This window comes from Fonsecaea erecta, assembly GCF_001651985.1.
Source record: "Fonsecaea erecta strain CBS 125763 chromosome Unknown Scaff14, whole genome shotgun sequence".
NCBI classification, from domain to species: domain Eukaryota; kingdom Fungi; phylum Ascomycota; class Eurotiomycetes; order Chaetothyriales; family Herpotrichiellaceae; genus Fonsecaea; species Fonsecaea erecta.
The window spans coordinates 282,122-308,259 of record NW_017387257.1 but is presented as its reverse complement, the minus strand read 5'-3'; the positions used below and the strand labels follow the sequence as shown (position 1 = coordinate 308,259).

The 26,138-nt window shown below is 53.1% G+C and overlaps 10 protein-coding genes across 10 annotated transcripts; 7 read left to right on the top strand and 3 right to left on the bottom strand.

Moving 5' to 3' along the window:
• Positions 1 to 948: 948 nt before the first annotated feature.
• Positions 949 to 3,036, bottom strand: AYL99_11428 (hypothetical protein; the record flags this gene model as incomplete). The annotated part of the gene is made up of 1 exon (XM_018842934.1): positions 949 to 3,036. The coding sequence occupies one exon, from the start codon at positions 3,034 to 3,036 to the stop codon at positions 949 to 951; it is 2,088 nt and encodes a 695-aa protein (XP_018687694.1).
• A 1,151-nt stretch (positions 3,037 to 4,187) lies between these two features.
• On the top strand, positions 4,188 to 5,965 carry AYL99_11427 (hypothetical protein; the record flags this gene model as incomplete). Its single annotated transcript, XM_018842933.1, has 2 exons — positions 4,188 to 4,219; positions 4,285 to 5,965. 2 exons carry the CDS (start codon positions 4,188 to 4,190, stop codon positions 5,963 to 5,965), a joined length of 1,713 nt encoding a protein of 570 aa, XP_018687693.1.
• Positions 5,966 to 7,831: 1,866 nt separating this feature from the next.
• Positions 7,832 to 9,077, top strand: AYL99_11426 (hypothetical protein; the record flags this gene model as incomplete). Its single annotated transcript, XM_018842932.1, has 2 exons — positions 7,832 to 8,720; positions 8,851 to 9,077. The coding sequence occupies 2 exons, from the start codon at positions 7,832 to 7,834 to the stop codon at positions 9,075 to 9,077; spliced, it is 1,116 nt and encodes a 371-aa protein (XP_018687692.1).
• Positions 9,078 to 10,854: 1,777 nt separating this feature from the next.
• AYL99_11425 (hypothetical protein) lies at positions 10,855 to 11,679 on the top strand (the record flags this gene model as incomplete). Its single annotated transcript, XM_018842931.1, has 1 exon — positions 10,855 to 11,679. The coding sequence occupies one exon, from the start codon at positions 10,855 to 10,857 to the stop codon at positions 11,677 to 11,679; it is 825 nt and encodes a 274-aa protein (XP_018687691.1).
• Positions 11,680 to 12,494: 815 nt separating this feature from the next.
• On the top strand, positions 12,495 to 13,682 carry AYL99_11424 (hypothetical protein; the record flags this gene model as incomplete). Its single annotated transcript, XM_018842930.1, has 1 exon — positions 12,495 to 13,682. The coding sequence occupies one exon, from the start codon at positions 12,495 to 12,497 to the stop codon at positions 13,680 to 13,682; it is 1,188 nt and encodes a 395-aa protein (XP_018687690.1).
• Positions 13,683 to 14,410: 728 nt separating this feature from the next.
• Positions 14,411 to 15,683, bottom strand: AYL99_11423 (hypothetical protein; the record flags this gene model as incomplete). Its single annotated transcript, XM_018842929.1, has 2 exons — positions 14,411 to 15,495; positions 15,554 to 15,683. 2 exons carry the CDS (start codon positions 15,681 to 15,683, stop codon positions 14,411 to 14,413), a joined length of 1,215 nt encoding a protein of 404 aa, XP_018687689.1.
• Positions 15,684 to 16,758: 1,075 nt separating this feature from the next.
• On the top strand, positions 16,759 to 18,543 carry AYL99_11422 (hypothetical protein; the record flags this gene model as incomplete). Its single annotated transcript, XM_018842928.1, has 1 exon — positions 16,759 to 18,543. The coding sequence occupies one exon, from the start codon at positions 16,759 to 16,761 to the stop codon at positions 18,541 to 18,543; it is 1,785 nt and encodes a 594-aa protein (XP_018687688.1).
• Positions 18,544 to 19,219: 676 nt separating this feature from the next.
• On the top strand, positions 19,220 to 20,850 carry AYL99_11421 (hypothetical protein; the record flags this gene model as incomplete). Its single annotated transcript, XM_018842927.1, has 4 exons — positions 19,220 to 19,276; positions 19,364 to 19,897; positions 19,966 to 20,100; positions 20,161 to 20,850. 4 exons carry the CDS (start codon positions 19,220 to 19,222, stop codon positions 20,848 to 20,850), a joined length of 1,416 nt encoding a protein of 471 aa, XP_018687687.1.
• A 2,456-nt stretch (positions 20,851 to 23,306) lies between these two features.
• On the top strand, positions 23,307 to 24,520 carry AYL99_11420 (methionyl-tRNA formyltransferase; the record flags this gene model as incomplete). Its single annotated transcript, XM_018842926.1, has 2 exons — positions 23,307 to 24,459; positions 24,516 to 24,520. The coding sequence occupies 2 exons, from the start codon at positions 23,307 to 23,309 to the stop codon at positions 24,518 to 24,520; spliced, it is 1,158 nt and encodes a 385-aa protein (XP_018687686.1).
• A 92-nt stretch (positions 24,521 to 24,612) lies between these two features.
• On the bottom strand, positions 24,613 to 25,755 carry AYL99_11419 (short chain dehydrogenase; the record flags this gene model as incomplete). Its single annotated transcript, XM_018842925.1, has 8 exons — positions 24,613 to 24,635; positions 24,689 to 24,767; positions 24,818 to 24,880; positions 24,944 to 25,084; positions 25,132 to 25,239; positions 25,289 to 25,438; positions 25,505 to 25,646; positions 25,751 to 25,755. The coding sequence occupies 8 exons, from the start codon at positions 25,753 to 25,755 to the stop codon at positions 24,613 to 24,615; spliced, it is 711 nt and encodes a 236-aa protein (XP_018687685.1).
• Positions 25,756 to 26,138: the final 383 nt, after the last annotated feature.

The window sequence follows — 26,138 nt, the reverse complement described above, 5'->3', positions numbered from 1 at the left end:
AAGCACACACACGTACATCTCAAATTTCCGCTTCTCGAGGTCTTTCCTCCGACTTCCCCGATCAATATGCACTGTGTTGTGTGCCTTGTCCTCCGAGCAGCATCTCGGACATCTGTGTTCTTGAAACGGGCTTCTGTGGGAAAAATGCTTTTGAATTTCATCACAATAGACTGCGTTTAATATACAGGGTACACAACCGCCGTCATCTGGCCAATCATCGTCGTCATCAAGAGTGATCACACTTTTTTATCCGTGTATACCATCGGGATACTCGGGGCGGTCCAAACCCCTAGCTAGACCTTGGAACTAGCATGATAGATTTCGTCCGTCCATAAATAGCAGTTGCATACCATCACTGAGAATGTCAGTCCCGGGAGCCGGACCTCTTCTCAGGAGCCAAGGCTTCCCGACAGCCCATTCCAGGTGTTCGATTTTTGCCTGGCTGACGTCTCTAGACCAGAAGGTCCAAATTCACCATAGCCCTCATTGTCAATCATCATGACTCCTTTCCAGTCCCAAAAGCCAGGTGCGTCCAGGTCCAGAGTTTAGCATCAGCCAAGCATGTGCCCTTCTAGACAGGCCCGAGGGACGAGTCATTCTGGGTGTTGATGGAGGCCTCAAGTTCACATTGAAGTATTTGTCGGGACCCATCGCGGAGCTCAAAAGATTCGGCCCAATTCTCTCGTCAGACATCTCGTAACCAGTCCCCGCGTCGTATATGATGACTATGAGGATGAGATCAAATCGCATATGTAGGGTGTGGGTCGAATCTGACAGTGACGACAAAAGTGAGGACATAATACCCCAACAGGAAAAGAGCTCCTCCCTCGAAGACGACGTTCGACAGATGTAAGGCATTGGAGTCACTTTCTGTCCCGGTAGTCTCGTCTTGCTCCCCGCTGCGAGGCTCTGGATCATGTTGTGCCCGGGAGAAAGTCGTCGCGCCTGCTAAGCCATCCCAAAGACTAAATCATGCCCTCCACTCCCCACTGCACTGGGATCAAACAAATCCCAACCTGCGACAAATCCCTCCGCACTCGCCGATCTTGTATCACTCACGCTAAACTCTTCCCAGTTCAACGTGCCCACATCAAAAGTCGGTAAGCCGTCGCCCTCATAGCCTGAACGACTGCCGAAGCGGAGCTTATCCAGCTGGGCGGGTCCAGGATAGAGGAGACGCGTGAGTTCTGCATCTTGGGCGGGACCAAACGATGATAGCGAGGGCGGACGATTGGAAAAGACGGATTCCAATAGCGGTCCTAAAAGGCGCTCATACACCCCCGCGTAGTTAGAAACTTCGTTCCATCCCTGCGCGGCCAGGGCCAGGAAGTTTGCGGTGAAAACCTTGGTCATTTCGAAAATTTGCTGCGCATTGAACCGTGAGGAGATTGCGTCAAAGCCGTGGCGGAGACAGAACAGAACAACCATGCTATTTTCGAGCACGTGGTGGGCAATCAGCCATGACCGGCGATAGAAACCTGTTAGGATATGGTCACGCAGACATTTGGCGCTAGAGCAAGCAGCTTCGAACGCCACCATTAGACTTCTGGGTCCTGGCAAGGGCACGCGAGGTGACGGGCGGTGCAGATTAGTCAAGCCATGTGCAAGGGTGAATTCCGTCAACTCATGGCCGTCATTGTAGTCTTCATACCATGCTTGGAGGCGCCTTTCCATCGAGACCAGCCAGTCTTCCCACGACTGCCCCGGTTCGAGCGGCTTGCCCTGGAAATGCACTTCTGTCATGGCGCTCTGCAAGCGACGGAAATGGATCCATCGTAACATGTGAATTTTGGTTTCAGCGCCCGTTGGGTCGATGCCGGTGGTGTGGATATGCCTGTCATCGAGGATAGAAGGAAAATGAGCATCAATGGTTTGGTCCGGAATGGAGAGGGGCCGTTGAAGTGCCGAGCAGATGGCGCGGTCGAAATTATACGCTGACCAGAACAGACGGCGTCGAAGATCGAGAGTCAGCGGGTCAAAGTTCAGGGCTTCCGGTGCTTCGCGGTGAAGACCGAGTTCTAAGCATGCGCGCATCGCAGCCCCCGTTAACATCCAGACGTTTGCGAGACGAGGGTTGATAGACGCGTATTGGAGAACCATGAGCGTGACTTGGATCCCGGCAAGGTCGGAAGGAATTTTGGCTTTGTCGGATAAATGCTGAATGCCTTCTTCGAAGAGAGATCCAGAGAAGACCATGTGCTTAGCCTCGTGGCCTGTCCGCGCACTCCCCAATGTAGCAGAGATGGAGAGCATGAGGTATATGATGAGAAAATCAAAGGACGGCGGAACGGCACGATGTTTGTCAGGCATTTCTTGTAGAGTCTTAATGACTCGCTCGAGCTGCTGCCAGAGTGAGGGAGCATGTAAAACAGGGTAAATCGGATACACCCTGGTCATGTATTTCTTGATGAGACTTCGCAGAATGGGAGTCGGGATAGATTTCAGCATAGTGCAACTGACTTCATGGCTGGCCCGTGAGATGGACTTTCTGCGTGCTTCTCTGGGAGATCCAGATGCTATGGCGGTGGATGGCGTCAGGCTCATGCGGACCCTCGAGATGAGGTCGGTGATTCCAGGGCCGGTTGGGAGGATGGCAAAGATCATAGCCTGCAACTCTCCGCAGCTCATGACTTCGTCTCGAATCGTGTCTCTCGGTACGGCTGGCGGCGAGATGATATCAACATTGAGCGTCAACTTGGGCGTCTCGTCTGGCTTCTCGCTGGGCAGATCAATGATTGGTAATACAGGATCCTCGATTGGAATGCCGTCGTTGGTAGGCATGCCCGCGAGAATGTCCGAGGCATTGAGTTCTTCCAAATGGCCATTGCGGGCGAGCTCGCCCTCGACCTTTGCAATTTCGGATTCAAGATGCTGGACAATGCTCCTGGGGATCGTGGGATCTTGGTCCTTGGAGCTGAAGCCGGTACAGTCCGACTTTGCGGCAATGCACTGGCCGCAGGGGATGGCTCGATCGCATTTGATTTTTCTCCGGCGACAGCGGGCGCAAGAGAGGACGGACCGACGACATTCGCTCATCGTGGAATGATAGTTGAGTGAGGCGACGGTTGGTTGGATTTCAGGGCATCGAGGGTGCAGACGCTGTGCAAGAGCAATGGGAACCTGTTGGCCCTCGCATCAAGCCCATCGGGTACACAGGCGGATTCAATAGCCGATGACCGGGGTCGTAGTGACGGTGATGGTGTTGATGATGGTAGTAACGAAGATGCTGACGCCGAAGAGGAGGAGGAGGAGGAGGAGGCGAAGTGAGGGAACCCTCTTTTGAGATGGTGGCTTGGCTGGATGGAATGGATGGCGCGAATCACAAGGGGCCAAAGCCGTAGGTAGGTATGTACGCGGTACGAGCAGGTCGATCGGTAGGGCGGTAGCAAGGTTAGGTTTGGTCTGATGGTGGTAGTCATGGTAGTCATGGTATGATAGTATTGGTGGCAGTGAGCAATGGTGGATGTCCAAGGGCGCAGGATGTGATGGAAGTGATTTTCCCTTATCGCAACCCACCATGTCTCCAAACTGCAAACTGACTCAACTGGCCACCGACACGCAGCCAGCAGTAGTGAGCCAGGGAGGGAGCCCATGCCCCCGCCAATCTGCCCTTCCCAATTCTTTCTTCCCCTCTGCGGCGTCCCTGCTGTTTTCGCCTATCTCGTCCTGGGCGCCCCCCCAACCCCCCGATTGCCCGTTGATGCCCGTCCTTCATCCCGGCATCTGTACGGCGGGGGGCAGACGGAGAGGTCTCTGCAGCTTGAAATTAATTGCCTCTTCTTGTTCGCGCCACCCACCTCGGCTCATGCGAACTCCTCCTCCCTCCCCGTCACCTCGAAATTCTCTTCCTCTACCCTTGGAATGGCTTTCAATGATGGACGTTGATTGAAGGTTGGAACTGCGTCCAGCAAACCCAAATACGACTCAGGTTCGGCTTTTGATGCAAGGCTGTGTTACCAAAGCGCACATGTCCTTGCTTGTATACTGCTTGAATACCCGCCACAACGGACTTGGTCGGTCGCAATAGCACAGCATGGACATTGACCACGCGACCATCTCCGAAGCAGATCTGACACGTCTGCTGCCCACCTGTCAAAGATGCCGTCGTTTGAGAAGGAAGTGCGACACAAATCTGCCTGCTTGTCGACTGTGTCAAAAAGGCAAAGCTGAGTGCACATTTTTCGATCATGCCTTACAGCAGACTCTGCCACGAAGGTCAGTGTGCCGCCCCTCTAAATTGCCCGTTGTTGTACGGAGAAAGAGAGTCTGACCTTGCCGCCAAAGCTACGTCCACTCACTGTTGACACGGCTGAGTCGTCTGCGTACCGTTCAAGCGTCTGTCAATGGGACAAATGAGCCACTCAGTACCTTTAAGCTGCCTCACCATGATCGGAACATTTCGACAGCATCCACCACCCTCGATCCTCCTCTCAACGACTGGGGCACTTACACCAGCGACCTTTCTTTTGACAAACATTTTATCATAGAACATGCCAACCCCACGTGTTGGCAGTTCTTGGGCAGCAGCTCGCCGTATGCGTTGGTGGTTGAAGTCCTCGTGCATGCGCAGTCGAAGCTGGGTTCCCTAGTCCACCATCCAGACTATGCCGGGCCTGAGTTTTGGCTCAATGCCCAGAGCACGGAGGTAGCTGAGCCATTGCAGCCCAGGGCTACTCCATCGCGGACTGAGATCCAGATGCTCATCAACTTGTACATGTCGACCACAAATACTCTGATGACCTTCTTTGACCCGGAAGACATGGCCTACGAGATCGATACCTATTTGCGCCACCATGGCTCAAATGTCAAGTACCTCACTGGAAAGGAAGCGCATCAGTTTTTCCGGGTTGCCATGATCTGTGCCATCGCTGCAGCGAATAAGGCGAGGCATCACTCCGTGTACGACACCGAATCAATGGCGTACTATTCCGAAGGCCTACAATGTGTTGAAGAGGTAACCTCGGATGTATCTCCCGATGCACTTCAAGCCCTGCTCCTTCTTATTCTGTTTACTTTGTTCCAGCCCCGGAAAGGCGACATCTGGAAATTGTTGGATTTCGCCTGCCGTTTGAGCGTAGAGCTCAACTATCACACCGAAACTAACGACGAATACGAAGACGAGAAGAGTCGGAAGAAGCGTCGTGGTATATTCTGGGGACTATATTGTATCGAGCGGACCATGGGACAACACCTTGGCCGGCCTTCGGATCTGACCGAAGAGATCATTACCGCTGAATATCCAGCCTCGTTGAATGAAGCCCCAATGGCCGACCCAGAAACGCTCCAGACGATTTTTACCTCTCACTACTACCGACTTACATATCTCCGCTCGGAGATATTCCGGGAATTATACCTACCGGCAGTAGCACCAACATTGCCCCGGATGTGGTATGAGCAGACTGTCGAGTCCATGTTGGCGTGGCGGCGAGAACTACAGTTCATCGAGACTGCGCCTGGAATGGGTAGCATGACATGCGAGACGGGCTTTGATACGTCCATCTGTTTCCTGTTCCAGCCGCTCTTGCTGCGAGCACTAGCAGCAACCAAAGACCCAATCCTAGGACCAGAGATCACCGAAGTCATACCACGCGAGAGCTACCACTCTGCTGTGAAGATCGTCGAATTCTACAACAAGCTCTTTCGTGGCGCTGAGGGTACTCCTTGGGGGATGTATCCGATCACCATGATTTCGGCACACTACATCCACCAAGCCACCATCATCATCATGGCACATTGTCTGTTGGCCATTGACGGACGATTGCCTGTCGTGAGTTTTTCGAGGGAGCTCAGTGGCGACATAGAAGGCCCAGTGGACTTCAGTGGAATCCATGAAATATCTGGGACATGCTTGATCTTACTGAATACTCTGTCTAAGAAGTGGGCCGGCATGGTGGGCATATTGGACATCTACAAAAGCCTACAAGCGAAAGTGTTGCCGATCATGATGCGGAGTGGGCTGGGATAAGGATTGCGCAATTATTCAGCACTTGGAGTCTTCAGGCGACCAATGCCTTGTACGCTGCGTACGACAACTGGACTTGGAGGGCATCGAAATCCCCGGATAATCGTTGTGCCTATCGCCAAAGACAAGCTTTATGGCGGCTTCAACTCCTGGGTCTAATCTAAGGCAAATGCCGTTGGGCTGGCAATGCAAACATCCTGCATATGTCCGCATTAGGCAAGAGAGTTCATGAAAACGGTAACTCCAGTTGGAAGGTGAAGACCATTATGAATTCCATGTGCCTGACAAGCATGGCAATCGACTGACAGCAAAACGCGGAATTGTGGATATGGTACAGCGCACCATCTTAGTTCCAGGATTGGATCTATTCCCGTCGCCTCCATGTCGTCGTCTGAGGCATGTATGTACAGTATGAGCCTCTTTGCTCAGCCTCGTGAATACAGCTATCACGAGCCACGTGATGTCTCACACAAGGCTTCGTCGCGACACACGACGTTGTCTTGATTTCCTGCTTGATTAGTGGGGGGGAAGTTGCCTAACAAAGGACATCGGGACCCATGACTGAGACAAACAAGATGTTCTCATCAAACCATCTTGCCAACCACACGACATGCATCGGAACAAACAATCTGCCTGGTCGATTGCCAAACAACCCTCTAGTCGACGTTCTGGGGAAAAGAGTCACATACCTCCTCAACTTTGGATCCTGACTCAAGTTCGGTATCGCCATCGATCACTACCACACGTCAGTCTCACTGAAGGCGCTCAGGATCTGTAGCTGGAGATCACCCAAGGAAGCCCGTTTCTCAACCCTCCTCGCACCTGCTCGTTGGTATCTCCAGACAGAACTGAAATCGGTATCAAGCTTGCGCCAACTCTGGTCGACTCAAACCCCCGAGGCCGGTCAATGATGCATATAGCAACCAAGAAAAACCCAAAGCCAAAGATGGGTATCGATAAAAGCCCAAGAAGTTCGTGTCTGTCACCGCTGGATCCAGCGGTTTCGTCACAAGGTCAACTAACGCTCTGGTTAGGCAGCAACAACTCTAGACACCCAAGATCGTTGATCACCCTCAAGCTCATGCCTTCATCTACTTCCTCGCCACATCTCAGAGGAATTTCCCATAAGCCAAGTCCTCAACAGACGGCATCCATGCGCAACAAACCACGCCTTCGACGACGTAAGCATTACCACAGTGGGCTTGGTCAGATAGGTGGCAGAGAAATGACCAGGGGAACCGGGACAGTGTTGCGCTTCACGATGAAAGACGGCAAAGCTGTGAAGGCAGAGGTGATTGGGTGAGCCGGCCCATGTCCGCAATAGAGAGTAAACTATGGCGGATGGAGGGGTGATCTCGAACCCTCTTTACAAACATTGTTGAGCAGGCCGTGGGTGCTTTTGTCAGTATACATCCGGGAATAACGAGGGAATTGCTGTTAGGGGGAGATGCAGAAAATGGAAAAGCTGAGATTTCCGTCCAGTAATTATATGTATGTGTGAGGATACCCTTGTATCAGACTTGAACCAGTTAGCAACTCTGTGGCTGCAGGATGATGCACTCCGTACTTGGTATTCTGGGGAAACACCAGGCGAGCAGGGTCAGCGAAAGGAAAGGCTCACTAGCCACTAGGCTCACTAGGCCCACTGGGGACGAGAGCACCTGTCCTGGGGCGCGCCGACATTGTATTACTCCACCCCCAAGAGTTTTACGATTAGCTACCTACATAGCCAGTGGGTAGCAGACGGAGCTCGTGCCTTGAGAATCAATTTTGCAGCTACATCCCCGTGGAAATTTTTTCCCCTCCAGACTCTCTAAACAGGGCATGCACTGGGTTTGACGCATTGCCCAACCTCTACCTAAGCCAACAATGGCGTCGTCGCTCCTCCGCCTCTTGTCGACCTCGCCTTCCAGCACCGACGTCCCCCTCTCCACCCGCGAAGCCCTCTCCGGCATCTTTGGCTCCATTTCGCTGGCCTGCTGGATCTTCCTGCTCGTGCCGCAGCTGATCGAAAACTACCGCAACGGCTCGGCCGAGGCCATTTCCCTGCTCTTCATCTTCGTCTGGTTCCTGGGCGACATTGCGAATCTCGCGGGCGCCCTGTGGGCGGGGCTCGTGCCCGTGGTCGTGGCGATTGGCGTCTACTTCTGCATTGCGGACGGTGTCCTGATCGCCCAGTGTCTCTACTATGGGATCATGAACAAGAGGAGGGAGGGGCGAGCACTGCTGTCTGCGCGCGCATCCGCTTCTGGTAGCAGTGGTGCTGCTGGTGCTGGTGCTGGTGTTGACGGCGGTGCCAGAGTCGACGGCGAAGCGAGTGCAGCACCTGGCGGCGAGCGGTCGAGGCAGGGGAGCTCGGAAGAGGAACCGCTCCTCAAGCGCACCCGCACGAACAGCATGACGATACCGGGATCGATGGATAGGCGACGAAGCAGTAGCAGTCTGCGGCGCCGACGGAGCAGCTTTGCCGCCCACCACCACGACCAACTGGCGAAAATCCTCGAAGAAAGCGACGAGGCCGGCACGAGGCTCTGGTTCAGGAATGCAATGAGCGTTTTGGCCATTGGCGTCGTCGGCGCCGCCGGGTGGGCATTGGCCTACGAGTCCGGCGCCTGGAAGCCCTCCCCCGCGTCCGGCGGTGCCGAGTCAGGAGAGATGGCGACGGGCGCGCAGGTGCTGGGGTACCTCAGCGCGGTGGCCTACTTGGGCGCCAGGATACCGCAGATTGTCAAGAATGCAAGGGATCGGAGTTGCGAAGGTAAGCACAGAAACTCCCGCCCTGTCCTTGATCCTTGTCAGAGCAAGGAGAGATGCATGCCTAGTAGTGCTTGATATGTATGATGGTGCATGATTTGTGTGCTGATGTCCGATGTGTCAACTCTCTGCAGGTCTCTCGCTCCTCTTCTTCATCCTGTCCTTGATGGGCAACCTAACCTACGGCGCCGGCATCCTCTGCCATTCGACGGAACACAACTATGTCGTGAAGAATCTGCCCTGGTTGATTGGCAGTTTGGGCACCATGGTCGAGGATATCACCATCTTTATTCAGTTCCACGTGTATAAGGTCAAGGAAGAGGAGGATAACTCCGGTTCAGCAGAACATGCCGTGATTTAAAAAAGGGAATTAAAATACCGAGAGAGCGGTGTATATACTGTACGAAAGCGTGTCTTTGGGGCGAGACATAGCTCCGGGTTCATTTCTGGGCAGGACGGCGTACAGTAATCCATGTATGGGTCTCGGGACATTTGGAAGCCACCATTGGCGAGGTCGGTTCTGCCATGGTATTTTGTTCAGGGAGTGCTCGATTCAGAGAACAGAAGCCATTAGCATCATGTGGTGCCAAAACGAAACAGGTAATACAATATCCAAATCATGTGACAAGGAGGCGGGAGGCGGAGGATGCTGCGGCCCGCATCATGTCACTTGGGATAGGGCCTGGAGATCATCTCGCCTTCGAATCTGAGTAAGATTCGTCGTATATCAGTCACCCATCGCGCACGTACTGCTGGCATCTGTCCAACCTCGAGATTTCTCGACAGAAATTCCCAGATGTGGGCAATCCCAGCTGACTCGTTAAGTGACCTCTGTTCATAATCAGGATCCGTCTTGTAAGCGAATTCTCCGAGATTCTCGCTTCGGGGCGGGATATGAACGCGGCGTATCTGTTTTGGCGGTACTACCACAACGGTAGGGTATGTATCATTCGCTGCAACAAACGCCACCACAAGGCCATGCATGGCGGCTGCGTGCGTAGCAGATGCAGATACGAGCGTTTTTTTTCTCTCTTCGTCTTCTTCCTCCCGTCTCGGTAACGCATGACATTTTCGGATGCCTCTTGCGAGTTGCATATGCACGCACGGTACTGGTCGATCCCTCCTCTTCACTTGTTCGTCCTGGAGTTCCTGTTCACCAGCGAGGTGAAGCGTGAGAGTGTTGCGTTGCGTTGCAGGTAGTCGAACGCTAGTGTCCTCGACAGAGGTACGTCATCCTTTTTTCACATCCAGGGACGTGCATAATGATGGCTAATGCTCGGAGCGGAACAGGTGATGATGAGCACGGAGGAAACAATGGGAGATGATTGTTTGTTGGGTTCCAGGTTTGTTCGGGAACAAAAAGAAACGGAGGCACGGCAGGGGGGCCCATGGAGACAAGCCGAAAGGGCCAAAGGGCCGCCGTGGGCCGCGTGATTGGTGCAAACACGCTCAAACCGGTTCCTGCGTAGGGGCTGTGCGCCAATTATTGCCCCGTTCAATGCCGCCGTCTGGGCTGCCACGGCTGCTACTGGGCGCTCACGACACCTATGGGGTGTTCGCCTAGGCACTGGCTGCGCTCCTGGGAAGATCCTTGTGTGTTTCGTCTCTTTCCACACTGCGCCCGTAGAATTGCAACCCTCGCTCTTCTCTACTGCTACTCTTTTTCTCGATTCATGCACTTCATTCACTCACTCGATCACTTACTTACTCACACCTGACACCACCGTCCACTTTTCTCTTTCCTATTTTCCCTCTTTCTCATCTTCAGACCACATCCCCATATTTCCCTCGCTTTGTCCCCCCTTCCCATTGTCTTATTATCTCTTTTTTTAACTGCCTTCACATTTCCTGTACTAAGCGTCAAACAGAGTCTCTTCTGTTTTGACTCTTCAAGAACCAAACCTCAAACGAACCCACGCACACGTGCCTCTCGTTCCTCGATCCCTGCCAGAAACAGGTCCTTCGTTCGCGACCTTGACTCGCCTGCCTTCGAGAGAATATCCAAACACCTTTTGATACCCACACGCTCTCTCCACGCCTTCAAGGCTCCCTAGGGCGTGTCTCGATTGTTTCAACACCGTTGTCCCGTTGTCCACCTCGAATTCGAACCTCCACCTTCATCGGGTACCGTCATCAAGATGCGGTCTCTCACCGTACTACTTTTCAGTTTGCTCTGTGCTTCCACCGTTTCCGCCGATCCCCTAGACGATGCTATTGCTCTCTTCAAACGACAGAATGTTCCGTTGTCTACTGGCGGTTCCGACACAAGCAGCTCCTCCGACAGTACGTCTCCGACTACCTCTCCTACCAGCGATGGCGGCGGCGATTCGACTACTTCTGTCACCGTTACAAGCGATACCACCTCTGCGAGCACAGAAACAACATCCTCCACCATCACTCTTCCTCCATCGTCATCGTCTTCGGTCACTGTTATCCTGACGACGACTACGCGCACCCCGTCCTCGAGTTCCTCCTCTGAGGACAGCAGCTCCTCAGATCAATCCACGTCTACCGAGACCAGCACATTTACTCCTTCAAAGACTTTGATCACGACGAGTTCGCTTCAAGAGGTCATTACTACAATCACAAGTGTTAGTGCAGGAAGCACCGTGCATCTTACCAGCACCGGCAGCAGCCTCGTCCCGATCACAACCAGTGTTGATCCTGCTTCCCTGACAGGTAACGGCGGCAAAGGCGGCAGCTCCGGTCTCAGCAGTACTGCCAAAGCCACCATCGGAGGTGTTGTGGGCGGCGTCGGCGGTGCTTTGTTGCTTGCTGGGCTAGCCTACACCGCCTGGAGAATTTGGGGCAAGAAGAAGAGCCTCCACGACGACGACCTCTACGACCCCAACCTCAACCAAGACAAACTCAGCGGCACTACCGGATCTGACTCCACACCCTTCCGTTCTACCTTGGATCAATACCATTCCCCCGGGCCTGTCAACACCGCATCAAACTTTTGAAAACGCAACGGGTCACTGAGCCGCCACATTGACGATCGTTATGACAGTACTTGGTCTTCGAATTTTTAGCGAGACAGAAACACTATGCGTGGATCCTTTCCGCCACCAAAACATCATCAAGTGAAACGCCCATCCGGATCTAGCCGAAGGGGCAATTTACAGTGAATGATGCTGCTTCCAAATGTATTAGGGGGCTTAATTTGTGCTGGATAGCACTCATTTTCACCATTGTCCTATCTTGTTTGAAGCTGTACATAGGATATGGAAAATCGGGGCTGGGCGTCGTCTGAGGCATTGGCTAGGTAGAAATACAAATTTCCCTTACATCGTGTCTATTTCCCGTTCAAAAGTTTCTCTGTTGATTCGCGTGAAATGAGAGTTCGTAATAGTCCGAGGTCTGGTCTGGCTCAAAGGCAAACTTTGAGCCAGACTGAAGACTACGACGTCCAAAGCCATCCTCCAGGCAGCATGATTTTACGGCTGAGGGATCGGCCGTGTCCTGTAAGCGACCCTGGTCCCGATGGTACCGCAAGAGAATGAGATAGTCAATTACGTACGCACTCGTGGTATTGTCCGCACAGCGTGTTATTCTGAATGCGGTTAAGTCGATTCATGATTGGTCTTGGTACACGGTCGCGCTCAACGCGTCACTAAATCCGCATTTTACACTTCAAAGCCGTTACAGCAAACTACCACTCATACACACGTAACGCATATTTGTTCCGAACGCTCGTCATTCTTGTCACTCTAGACTCTTCTCACCACCTCGAACACCCCTACTATATACAGATAGACGAAGAAGAAGTGAGGAGAGGATGTACTTCCTTTCTTCTTCGCCGCCGCCGCAACCAAGCCCGTTCATTGCCTCGACGTCTCAACAGTCCCACCGTCCCAGTTTCTCACAGTCTCACAATCACGACAATAGCTACGGACGGGCTCACGCCAAAGCGTATTACGCGCCGCATTCGCCCTCGCCGCTGCGGACGACGAGGAATGCGAATTTGATGCCTTCCCCACCACAGCTCAAGTACGACTATCCTCATAGCCTGCTGAGCTCGTCGCCTTTGAGGGGTGGGTTCTCAGAGCATCAAGATGAGAACAGGATGGAGAGCGAAACTGAGGAAGAAAATGAGATCTCAGCAGCAGACATAGGATTTCACCCGAACGTACAGGAGACGCCCACAGGGAAGATGCACGTTGGAACATACGGACGTGGCGGGCACTCATCGTTGTTCACGCCACCTGATTCAGGCTCGAACCACAACGTCAACAACTCAAAGATCTTGTCGCACGAACGATCGACATTCAGACTCTCTCGATCAATCCCAGCTTCCATTGGACCTCCACAACCAACCCTCTCTACGATTTCTGGTCATCAGAATCAATCGCAATGGGAACTGCGCTCGCGCTCCTCGAGTCCGACATCGCTGCTAACCAACCAAACCAACAGAAATCGGGAGCAAAGGAAGTCAAGATTCTTAGATCGCATTCGACGAAGACGGGACGATGACAGATCCGAACAAGTCGGGGAGCAGGTACTAAGAATGGATTTTGTCAAAGAGAGGAGGCATTGGGAGAGGGAAATGGCACGCAGGGCTGCAATGGAGGCTGCACAGCAGGAAGAAATGGAGAGCGAGGATGACGATGATGACGACGACAGAGGAGAGGAAGAGCTGAGCCCGACACAAGAATACGAGGAAGATATCGAGGTGGATGAGCTGGTGCGGGAATATGAGCGAGAGCATCTCCAGGCTAGGAGAAATGATGAATTCCTGATCGACGAGGACGAGGACGAGGAGTATGAGCGGCTATTCCGAGAGATGGAGATCCTTTCGCAGCACTCGCAACCTCAGTCGCAGAACCAACCTGCGTCTCAACCGCGACCAGAAAGGTACAACTTCGCCCATACTCCACTCAGTACACGCACCAAGCCGACCTCTTTTTCGCAGCAGCCTCAGCAACATGGGGGCACAATTACTGATGAAACGATGGATTTATCCTGATCGCCACTAAACGTTTAGGGGGAGATTTTGTGGTAGCAGACACTTTTGAGGCTGGGGAATTGTGCGAACAACCGATAATGGTCCTCACATCGGTCAGATTTTACACAGCGTCGACGAGAGATATGCAGGGCATTCATCTGTACAAAAAATAATGTGAGAGAGCAAAGTCTGACATCCTGGGGCGGTATCACCAACAACAACATAGCGTTGATACACGAGCATCGAGGGGGGAACTTCTCCAGGCTGGGTGGGTGGGTGACCAACAGAGATTGTCGATGTATCAGAATACTCCATGTCCGGAGTATTCTGATAGATAGATAGGGCCGTCGATGGATCACAATGACTGACTACTACCCTCGACATCCATACGGTGTATTGGGCACACGAAAGACTCTCTCTCTCTCTAGGTATGCGTGTGTGTGTGTAGATGTATCTGTATGTATGCGTGCAGGATTGCTTGGTTCATTTGCTCGCGTCAGAATCTTTCGCTTCGTATATGTGTGTTTTGTGTCTGTATGTGGTATCACGGCCATTACAAATCGGCTTCAACGCTGAGATTGCGAAGTTGAGCAGTGCTCCCTTGCTTAATCTACTCCTCCAGCATGCGGCGCATCTCCCACGCCCCGTTCCGCGACGCCCCCGTCGCGTTTCTGCATAACACGAACATTATCCACTGAACATTCATTCCGGACACATCACTCAGGAGGCTCAGCCAGCCTCGCAAGTCCTCACTGCGTCGGACAACTCTCGTCCAGGCCTTCCACGCCCTCGCCTCCCAACAGCCCGCCCATGCCCGGCAAGGGATTGTTGACCAGGGCCTCGGGCGGGGCGCCCTCGTTCTGCATCTCCTGCATCCGCTCCCAGATGAACTCGCGGCACGCGGGGTCGTCGTCGCTGTAGCCGGGCTCCTCGAACTTGGCCACGATGGCGGCCACGATGACGCTCTGGCGCGAGAAGCGCGCGTGCTCGGCCGGCGCCAGACGCGGCGGCGGGTTCGACGCTAGGTAGTCCGGGAACTTCCCAGCCAGTTCTTTCATCGGCTCGTACAGCATGTCCTTGTTGGTCAGCTGCTCCATCATGCCCAGGAACATCTTGGACAGCTCGCTGTCCGACTGTGACCCGGACTCGGCCTCGAGCGCCCGCAGCATCTCCGCCAGCATGTCCTCTTCCGACTTCTGCGACGATATTGCGGTCGCCGACGTCGCCGCCGCCGAGGATGATTCCATCCGCGCCATCGTCTTGCGGATCGTGTCCTCAAATGAGGTTGAGGGCTGCTTGGCGGCGCTGGGTTGTTTGGTTGAGGATGCCGATCGTGCTGCTGTTGCTGAAGAGGATGCGGTTATATCCCGTGAGGCTTCGGGGCTGCGCGATTTAGATTTGGACTTGGACTTGGATTTGGAGTCGCTCTCCCTCCTCGTCGCTTCGGCGTGTGCCATGTCCCCGACTTTCTCACCGACGTCCTCCCCTAGGATGGCCTTCAGGAGATCCTCGGGCTTGATGCCCTCGGCCTCCATTTTCTGCGTGAATTCCTCCAATTCCCGTCCCATCTTGGAGAGATCCTCCGGTGTTGCGGCATTGGCCGCGGGGTCAAGCGACATCTTGGACATGACGTCGGACATTTCAGCCGTGAGCCGGGCCATGAATTCGTCTTCCGTCTCCGAGGCATGGGGGCCGGAGGGAATGGGCAGGTCTGGGGGGAGGGCTGATGTCTCGGTTGACGGTCTGCCTGGCCCAGAGGACGCAGGTGCGGGTTCTGACGGCTGAGATTTAGACTGTTGTTGGGAGGTAGCGGCGGAGAATTGATCGAGAACATCTAAGATGGCACAGTGTGTCAGTAGTGGGAAGATGCTGCTGGTGCGCGAGGAGCCTACCGTCGAGGTCGTCAAAGTCGGGATCTGAATCCTCTTCGATAGCTGCTTCAGGTGGCTTTTGGCCCGAGGATGCAGGTATAGAAGTTGTCGCTTGCGGCCTGGGATCTGTGGACTGCGGCGGTTCAGCCATTCTTGCAATGGCTATGCCAGCCAAGACGATTCAATCGCCCGCACTTCGTTACAAAGTAGGGGAGGTCGAGTTCGATGTCCTACGACGTTTCTTCCGGCCGACGAAAGCCGTCGCAGATGCAGATGCAGAAGCGAATGGGGACAATCTCGATGTCCTATCAGCAGGCAAAGTGTCTCCAAGGTAAGGCGAACACTGTCGATATTGAAATTGTCTCTGGCAACTAAAGGTTGAGACTCAGCCCAGTCGTCAAACTTGGAACAGAGCAGGCGGATTTGCCTTGAGCCCCGCATACCGAGGTACGTATTACTTACTGGCCGAGTCCCAGAAGGAGACATTATTGGGGTCATTTCGCACTAATTACCTGATGGAGGGCGCTAGTACATATACGGATGACACTGCCACATGAGGTAACACATTCTAACGTCTCTATTAAGCCTCGCATCGTGTTCAACCACCAACCCATCAATGTACTTGTCCTCTCTCTTGTGGAAGTTTGAAGATGTGTTCCGTCTCTCTACTCAAGCATTCTACTGTGTGCTAATACTGCCATATCCAGCTCCCAATGGCCACTGCTTAAGGCCAGAGCGATCGATGTCCATGTCAAGATCGGTCTTTGGAACCCACAATGCCTAGCCAGTTGTCAAACTTGGTTCCTGGGGCTATAAAGCGGATGCTGATATCTCCAAGCCCTTGGCGCCAGGCAACATGCCATCATCAGGCGTCCAGGTTTGATTGAACCTCTATGCAATCCTCCTGATAGCGTCGCCACCGGAGCGCTGCATAGAACCAAATTGGGACTAGCTCCAAAAACGACGTCGGCTGCCTGGCTATACAGCACATCTCGTACTCCAAACTCCTTGTTCAATGCAACTCTTCAGCCTAGCTAGTGCAGTCGATCTTGCGGCTTGGACTTGGCAGATGCTCTTTCTGGCGTTGGCCATGAAGACTTTGGGGCATATAGCCACGAACATATACCTTGGACGATGCTTGCAGTTCGAGGTATATATACCGCGTCTCAAGCCATGCTCCTCATACGTACACATGTCCACAAGTATTCCAGTCAACTCCTACAAGAATGCAGTTCACGCTAAAAGCCCTCCTTTTCATCTCATCCTCTGCCACGGGCGTCCTCTGTGACTTCCTGGGCCCAACCTATCCAGCTCCCACGGATCTTGCGAGTAATGGCAGCCATGTCGCCACTGCTTGGAAGAATCTCAGTTCGACTCTCAATGGGTTCATCAGCGAACGAGGCACCAATCTGACGGGCCCTTCTGGGTTGAAAAACCTCACGTTTTCTCTGGGGATGTTCTCGATCCATGATGCCTCCGCTGCCGGGTCATTGCAGTTCCATCACACATCGCTCGAGATTGCCAACTCGTCCACTGGTGTGAAGAAAGTAGACGGAAACAGCATATACCGTGTCGCTAGCATGACCAAACTGTTCACAACCTTTGCGGGCATGCTGAACATGAACGATAGTGATTGGGATCGTCCTATCACCGACTTTGTCCCAACTCTTGCCACCTATGCGGCCGCAAATCCGGCGCAGAATGATCTGGTGGACACAGTCGACTGGACCAAAGTCACACTTGCTGCCCTCGCGAGCCAGATAGCAGGCAATCCGAGAGACATCTCACCCTACGACCCGAGTGACTACCTTTTGTTGCTAGCTGGTAGCAATGAGCTGGTGAATACGTTCGGGTTGCCACCTCTAAATCTGAGCGATCCATTGGCGGTCCCTCCTTGTTTGGTCTCTGCGCTCTCAGGCAATCTGTCCTGTCCCAGCAACGAATACGCCATTGGCGCCGAAGCTCGACCGCCGCTGTTCCTGCCCTGGACAAGTCCAGCATATACAGACTACGGGTTTATGTTGCTTGGCACCGCGATAGCCAACATCACCGGCACCTCCATTCACGATGTCTACCAGCAAAGTATCTTCAGCCCACTAAAAATGAATGCTTCGTTCTCCAACGTCCCGAGTGCATCTGAATACAACCGATACGTTATTCCTGGCAACGTCAGCTCCGCAGCATTGACACCAGCCGGCGCACCCGAGGTGACTATCCCCTCAGGGGGCATTTTCTCCACGACGAACGACCTTTCGAAATTCGGTACTGCCCTTCTCAACGGGACTCTCCTTGACCCTGATCAGACACGCAAATGGATGAAGCCCGTCTCGCACACTGCCCTGTTCGAATACTCGTTGGGAAGACCATGGGAGATATACCGTTACACGCACCCCGACTCCGGACTTGTTACCGACATCTACACGAAACTGGGCGATTCTGGCTATTACGGCGGCTATATTGTCCTCATCCCAGATTTCGATGCAGGGTTTAGCATTATCGGAGCGAGTTCTCTGTCAGAGCGATCTCTAGTGACTGCTTTACTCGCGGACATCGTCATTGACACGATGCTGCCCGCGTTGACTGCTCAGGCGCAAGCTGAGGCGAGGAACGCCTTTGTGGGCACGTATAGGTCAGAAGACGAGAATCTCAACAGCACATTGACCTTGACGATCAATCCACAAGGGAAACCCGGCTTGGTGATCAGCCATTTTGTCAGCAACGGCACAGACGTCCTGCAGAGTGGCCTGATTGGCAACAGTCCAGTGAGGCTCTTGCACTCGATATCCGATCGTGCCCATGGACGAGTGGCTTTCAGGACCTCTTCGTTTCGGGCTCCTGCGGGCGGACTATTTTCTCAACAATATAATGCCAATCTTGACTGGCTGGCCGGCGATTCGCCTACATACGGCGGCATTGGTATCGGCCTTTTTGTGTTTGATCTGGATGCCGATGGCAATGCGGTGGCTGTCAGCCCAGCGGCGTGGAGGGTGCGGCTCGTGAAGACTTCCTGAGTTCCCGGCCGGTGCTGGCTGGAGTTACTTGCTCTCACTAATCGATTATAGCCGCGGGACTGCGGTTCAAGCGTGTTTCAGATAGCGATAATGTATTGCATCACAATCTATCTGATCTTCCTGCCTGTCGAAGTGACTCGTACCTGAGCCATGCTCTCCAGCGCTTCTGCTACCTATACATCTGTCTGGTCCCTCCTGTGACTTACTTTCTCTGTAAGACACACAACCGATAGGTATGAGGGGATGAGAGTAGCGTAGACTTGTTCCTTGAACACTGCCGACCAACCACTCGAGGGCCAGGCTCTATGCATGGTTATAGTTCAAAACGGGGGGAAACTGGAAATACTACCACTTAGCGAACTGTTCTGCAAAGTTCTCCACCGCCTGTGGGTGTCTGGGAGGACGTGCCATGATCCGAGGCTGGGCGAGGATGATCTCTACCGAGTTGGAATGCACTGTATGGGGCCAGTGCTGCGCCATGGCTACCCATCCTCGCCATTTACCAGGTACGCAGTGTGGCACTGTCGTCCAATAAAACCAATCCGCAGGCCTTCTTCCCGTCGGCAACCAAAAGTCGGGGTCTGGGCGGTACTCATTCCAAACCACCTTTAACGTCGGTCCCTCCGACAAAAGTGTTCTTTCTCTCTTGGTCCCATGATGGTCGCGGGGCAGAAAGATGCCGGGTGTTCCCTCAGGACGAGGGTGCGATGCATGTCGCCAGCAAAAGAAAAAGGTAATAATAATAACAACAACGTGAATGAATGAAGGTCGTCCCCCAAGGTTTGTGGCCAGCTCTAACGGGGTTGTTTCTACCGTCTAGTGTGATTCTACCACCTACCCGTGTGCTCGATGCCGACGCCTGGAAATCCCCTGTGTCGGCCTTGGCCAGCGCCGGTACAAGTTCGTGGCTGATAACAGAGCCTCCACCCCGACGGGCAGTTCTTCTTTCCAATCCCCGGAAGCTGGAGCTGGGTCTGTTGCGTATAGTCCTCCGACTTTCGATACAGTCGCAGTGTCTCGCCCCCCATCCAACGATACGACTCGGCTCGCGAACGCTTTTGCGGACAAAATAAAACCCAACGTCGGCGTCCAGTATAACCTGGCCTGGACGTACGGAGACTACCTCAACTATGTTCCCGCTCGCCTCGGCACGAACGAGGCCCTGGATAGTGCCACAGACGCCTTTTTGATGGCCGTGGCGACCTTATCAGACCCTCTCGGCGTCACAAGCAGGCCGGTCCTATTGGAGAAGTATGGGCGAGCCCTGGCAAGCCTGAGAAAGTGTCTGGACGACTCGGTCAAGGCGAGAGCCCCGGAGACGTTGTGTGCTATTCTGTTCCTGTGGAATTGTCAGGTACGTTTTGCTGAAGGCCTGACACGCTCTGCCTCGATTTCGCTGCTGATGCACTGTCACTCAAGCAGTTCATATGGCAACGGAATGGACCTATCACCACGCACGCGGATGGAGTTGCCCAGATCCTCAGATTGAGAGGCAGTATCCACCAGTGTCGGGATCCGTTTGAAACCAACTTACTCCTCAGTCTTCGTGCCGTTGTGGTAAGTCGCCTATAGAGGTCGAAGGTCAACCACTCAGTTACTTACGTCGACCCCTTTCAGCTCTTTGACTCCCTCTTTAATGGCCGAATTGCTTTCAGCGACCAAGAGTGGATCGCCATGTTCGACAGCCAGCTGTATGAACTGAGTCCTGAAGGCCAGGCAGTGCAATGCTTAACCCGTATCCCGAATCTGATGCGGCGGAGCAAGGCTGCACTGACCGGAGGCCTAGCTTATCATGACCAGCTTGCAGATTTGCAGAGGGAGGCACATGCGCTTCGGGCGAATCTGCAGCCCGCACTCTCCCGCGTCCGTCAGCGATGGCAGAAAAACTCCGTAGCCACGGACATTGCCGTCGTAGGAATGCCTCACTTGACGAGCCTGGGGCATTGTCACTTCCTACGGACATACAGCCTCGGTCTGGCCATCGCGATTTTCATCAACGAGTTACGGCTTGCCTTGTGCTTGAACGCGGCTGAGATTTTGCAGGAGTCGCACGAATTTGCCCTCGAAATCCTCCACCTGGCGCGGATCGCCTCTCAATACCGACCACTTGGGGCGTCTGCTCTGAGCATATGCCTTCTCGCCGCCGAGGCTGGGTCTGCCGAACCCGAGATCAAATCCGCTGCGAGGAGCCTGCGTGCCGAGTACGCCAGTGATTTTCATGGGGCTCAAGACGCTGAAGGGTCCCAGGGTCTGCAGTTGATCTGTGGGCGTGAGTGGTCTCGATTGATAGTTCGGGAGACTATGTAACGAGGTCTCACTCTCCATCTCTCCACGGGCGCCACACAGGGAACTTACCAAAGGGTGTGAGGAAGACTCGACCAAGCTTGGCTCAACTGATAATGTTACCGCCGTCGGAAGCGCATTTGCATGTGAGGGAAATTTAGAACGCTCACGTTGGTTGGTGCATGATCGTCAGGAATAGATCAGCGGGCCTGCAACAGATGAGTCGTCAAGTACAAGACGATGTTGTCAGGCTTTACCATACCCCGGTCCTTTCAAAATCAGCCCCGTCCCTGCGCATGCCCGTTCTGCCATCGTCGTCTGCTCCTGACTTTGCCTGCTCATGCACCACACAACCATGCAATCATCACTGGGGACCAGAAACAGCCCCCCCTCAAAAACAGAAAGTGATCCGTCCGACTCCTCGAAAATGATGGATGCACTTGTTTCCTTTCTCTTCGGACAGATTGCACCACGGAAGGATCCCGATGCTTGGCCATTCAGAGCAAGATTATCCGCCTCCAGTAATACTCTGCACTGTAGTCGTCGTTGCTGCTGCCGCTGCCAGTCAAATAGCGTACAATCTCCGTGTAGCCATTCTTAGGTCAGATGAGAAAGGTGATAAAGAAACAAGCCGAGCTGGTCACAGTCTCTGATGTTCTTGTGTCAATCCTCTGCTTTGTCTGGTGACCAACAATTCCTCGATTTGTGTGATGCTCATGAACATAGCCAAGGATCCTTGAGCAGTTCTTGGGCCGTTGCACGATCCTCTGGCAGCCACCGAAGCATTCTTCCAACGAACCGGAGAAACAGTCTCTTGTCCTCATCAGAAAGTCTGGTGATAGTACATTTCAGACCTATACCACAAGGCTTGTCGACTCTTCTGTTGATAAAGATCCCTTTTAAAGGAATTAGCAACACAATCTCACGGGTCATATGGAGATCACGGGTTAGAACTATGGCGCGTACCTTCTGGTGTGAAAAACTGAGCGGTTGACTCTCCCCGGACAAGGAGCTGCTGAGGTGGTGGGCCAAGGAACGATATCATCTCATTGAGATGCATATCGGGTGCGTAGGTATCAGTATCTGGGTCGAAAGCTTGAAAGAGCGATCGGCCTTCCAATAAATCCCAGATCTGTCATTTGATCAATTTGCGATACCAGCGTTGGGGTTCGTGGAGAAACTATACCATCACGCCAAGATTCCATATATCAGCGCTGTACGACCAGCCAGCACGCAGAACTACCTCAGGCGCCTGTAAGAGGTCAGGCTAGATTGGGTGGTTAAATGTGCCATTGGATGACCGAACGGCAAGTCCAAAATCTGCGATTTTAGGCCGTCCAGGAGGACCCCTTAGATCTCCGAAGTTACGGTGAGCATATATACGTCGGTCGTCGTAAACTTTCGCTGGAGAAGGATGCCTTTGCTCCTCCTTGATCAGCTCGTTTATTATCTGATCATCCTCAATTCCAAGCAGAATGTTGTCAGGCTTCAGATCTGAATAAATTAGCTTAGTTCCCAGTCTTCAGGGTCTTTGATGAAGATACCTGTATGGATGATATGAAACTGAGTGTGTAGGAAATCAAGTCCAGTCAACAAAAACTTGAGTAAGGGCTTGAGGAGATTGCTAGGGAAGCATCGCGTTTTAAGACGGCGTGCGAACGTTGACAGGGTCTCCCTCATTGGAATGTACACAAGACATAAGTGTACTCAAAACCGACTTTGGGCCTCGAATGAATCCAGCACGGTCCTTACATAACGTAACCCTTCGTGCGTCGGATTGGCTTCTGCAATCTGTCTTGAAATGGCCAGCTCAGAGCAGGTGGAGTGATTATCTGTTATATCCCTCGTGAGGATTTTTAGAGTGACAAATCGATTTTCCTGGAACTTCTATCTACGAAGTTATTAGAATAGTCTAACCTAGCATTGTTTAGTCGATCTTACCTTTTTACATCCTGAGCAAGCCAAATAGTGGATGATCTTCCGAATCCCAATTTCGCCAATACTCTGTATCTTTCGTGGAAAACCTGGCCGATTAACACAGGATAGCAGTTTTCTGGACGGTATCTTGGAAGAATCTCCTCCTCTATAGGCTCAGTGAACGTCATCGTTAGGCATCGTCGCCTGGGAGCCAAAGTTGCAGCCAGCCCGACAACGGAGCGAGGAGAACACCGCGAACAGAACCTAGAAGTTGCGAGAATATCTAGCCATCGAGGAGGGTTTAATTGGGCCGGAGGCGGATTTCCCGCTCGAGGGCAACTACTTTACGGAGTCAATCGTAGCATCTTAAATTCAAGCCACACTAGTGATCTGATTGACTAATTGAGCGGCGTCTTCGAGCCGCTTTAAGAGGCCGTCATCCGACGAGCCAACCAGGGCGGCCACCGCCAAAGTCCCAGTTGAGTGATTGAGCTTCGAGCATTTCTCACATGCTCCATATTCCACGCGTCTGCCATCTTCACCATTTTCACCACGAACCACGTATGAGGTATCTTCCATTCTGTGTGGCAACTTGCTCCCCCTTACGGGCTTTTGCACTAAAATGGAGCTTTGCAAAGGGTGTTGGTGCACGGCACCTTTCCAGCCTCAAATCTGAAAGCGACGACCCCTTGAGAATCCTCTTCTGTGGCACCGACCAATTCAGCGTTGCTTCGTTGCAGGCGCTTGAGAAGTACTCGAAGACGCCCGAGAGCAACATTCTCTCCATTGATGTCGTAACAAAGACCGACAAGAGGGTCGGACGTGGCCGCAAGCTCGTCAAGCCGCCCGACATCAAACCTGCAGCCCTGAAACTGGGCCTGCCCGTCCACCAGATCGACACGTTCACGGGCTGGAGCCCGCCTACGTTCAGTGACACGGCCACCCCGTTTTGCAATCTGGTCATCGCCGTCTCCTTCGGTTTATTAATTCCGCCTCGCATCCTCCGGGTCGCCAAGTATGGTGGTCTGAACGTCCATCCCTCCATGCTTCCAGACCTCCGGGGCCCGGCACCTATCCAGTGGGCTATCATCACTGGGCGGCAAAGGACCGGCATATCGCTACAGACCCTTCACCCTACGCGGTTCGACGAGGGGATAGTACTGGACCAAACGACACCTCCCGGACTGGATATCCCCAATCCAGACGAAATAACCACCGAGGAACTCACCAGCTATCTAGCTCCCATCGGTGCCAAATTGCTAGTTGATGCTATCAGGAACCGTCTGTATATACCACCTTACAAGGCCGTCGAGTCTCGCGATAGTACGAATGTGGACTTAACACATGCCCCAAAGGTCACCAACGAGCTTTGCGCCATCGACTTTGAGGCACTCACGAAGTCTGAGATTCTAAGGCGAAACCGTGCCCTTCGATCTCTTCATAGCTTTGTCAGATTCGGCCCCGAGACACACCAGGTGCTCCGGATCAATTTCGGAACCGACATGAGAGATATAAGAGATGGAGACATCCCGGAAGAAGTCAGGATAGCAGCAGAAGTGACGCCGGCTGGGGTTCCCTACGCAATCGTGGCCGCACATGAGAATGTCAATGAGAGTTCAAAGCCTTTGATCATCAACGCGCGGTCAGACAAGTATCAAGGAAGTCAACAAATTGTCATTCCGATAATCACTGTCGCGTCCAGGGCCAAAGGCCCAGGTGCAGGAGCAGCCGCCCGCGCGAAGTTTTTCACAGAGCCCGAAGTTTTTGGCCAGTATAAGTTCTATCGCTTCTCCCACCCTATATCCGGGATGCCAGAGCCACCGTTCGCCGCAATGACTAGCAACACCACGGGGTCTCGACCCCAGCAGTCTATCGAATGACAAGACCAGAGTCTGGTTTTGGTCAGCGACTGCTTCGAGGGCCAAAGGCACAATCTGGCACTCACCAACGACAATCTCCTGGCCGGTGATGGACGTGTTCTTCGCAAGTGAGATATAGGCATCTGCGCAATCATCGAGCAGAGTCTACAAAGGATGTCAGTTGGGCAGATGCTAGTTTTGCGAAGACAACACACCTCTTGCTTAAGAGCGGCAGCATTCTTAACAGCCTTGATGCGCTCGTCACTGTACCTCAAGCCCTATTGCAGGTGTCAACACCACTTTTGTTCTGCGCCCGGCAGCATAAACAGAGGAAGACTGACCCATTCCGTTAGAAGAAGACCTGGAAGGACGGCGTTGACGCGGATCTTTGGGCCTTGTGTGGTGGCAAGGCACTTCATCAAATGGAGACCTGCGGCTTTGGTAACCGAGTAGCCCATGCTACTTCCAGAACAGCTTATACCCTTACCAAAGTTCAGCATAGCTCTGACCCGAGGAGTGATCAACCTACCGCGACCGACGAGGAGATAATAAAAGCGCCGCCATCTGGATTGTTGTTGAAGATCGGAGCAGCCTCCTGCAACAACACCAGGTGGGACATGACGTTGGTAGCCCAACACTGGGACGGTGAGCCAGCGGATCAAGGGACCGACGATCGATCACCATACCTTGTTCCATTCATCATGACTCATGTCATTGATGTCTCCAAAGTTGGTAAATCTGGTCCAGCCTGCGTTGTTGATGATGATGTCGAGTCCCCCCAGTTGCTGAGAACTCTCTTTGACAAGTCGAACGGTGTCGCCAACGACTCCAATATCCTAATTATCCACCTGTCAGAGCGGGCAAATTGTTGCGGGTGTCGACAGGGAGCTAAGCATCCTCACAGCCTGGATTACAACGGCCTTGACTCCCAATCCTTTACACTTCTCGGCAACCTGGTCGGCCCTCTCCTTGCTGCTGACATAGTTTACGACAATGTTGGATCCTTCTGCTGCAAACTTCTCACAGATCAGGGCCCCAAGACCTCTGGCGAATTTCTGTCAGCAAAACGTGTCCGGGGGTTTCAGGTGCTGATGAAGGCTTGCCTCGATCCTCCGGTTACCAAGACGTTGCGGCCTTTCAGAGAGTACGGCATGTTACCGGGAGTCAAAGGGTTAGGTTGATATGGAAAAGACTGATCTGGGTATCTAACGGCAAGGTTGATATTCCAGCTTTCAGAGAAGCTATTTAAGATCTTACAGAAGAATACCACGTTATTAATCCGGGATTTGATTGATTATGCGGGGCCATCAAATTGAGGTGAAGAATAATACCATACCTTGTCGACTCCCCCACTTTGGAGAGCACGGACCAACATTCGGCTTGTCGAAAGCCGCGGCTGTTGGGTTGGACGTGATGGTCCAGTCAATGGGTTTGCCATCGTAATTTATAAACTCTGCGAATCTCTGGCTTGGCCTTGTCTTCTATGATGTGATAAATTGGTTGACAACAACGACCTCCTCCCCGGTCTCCAGGAGG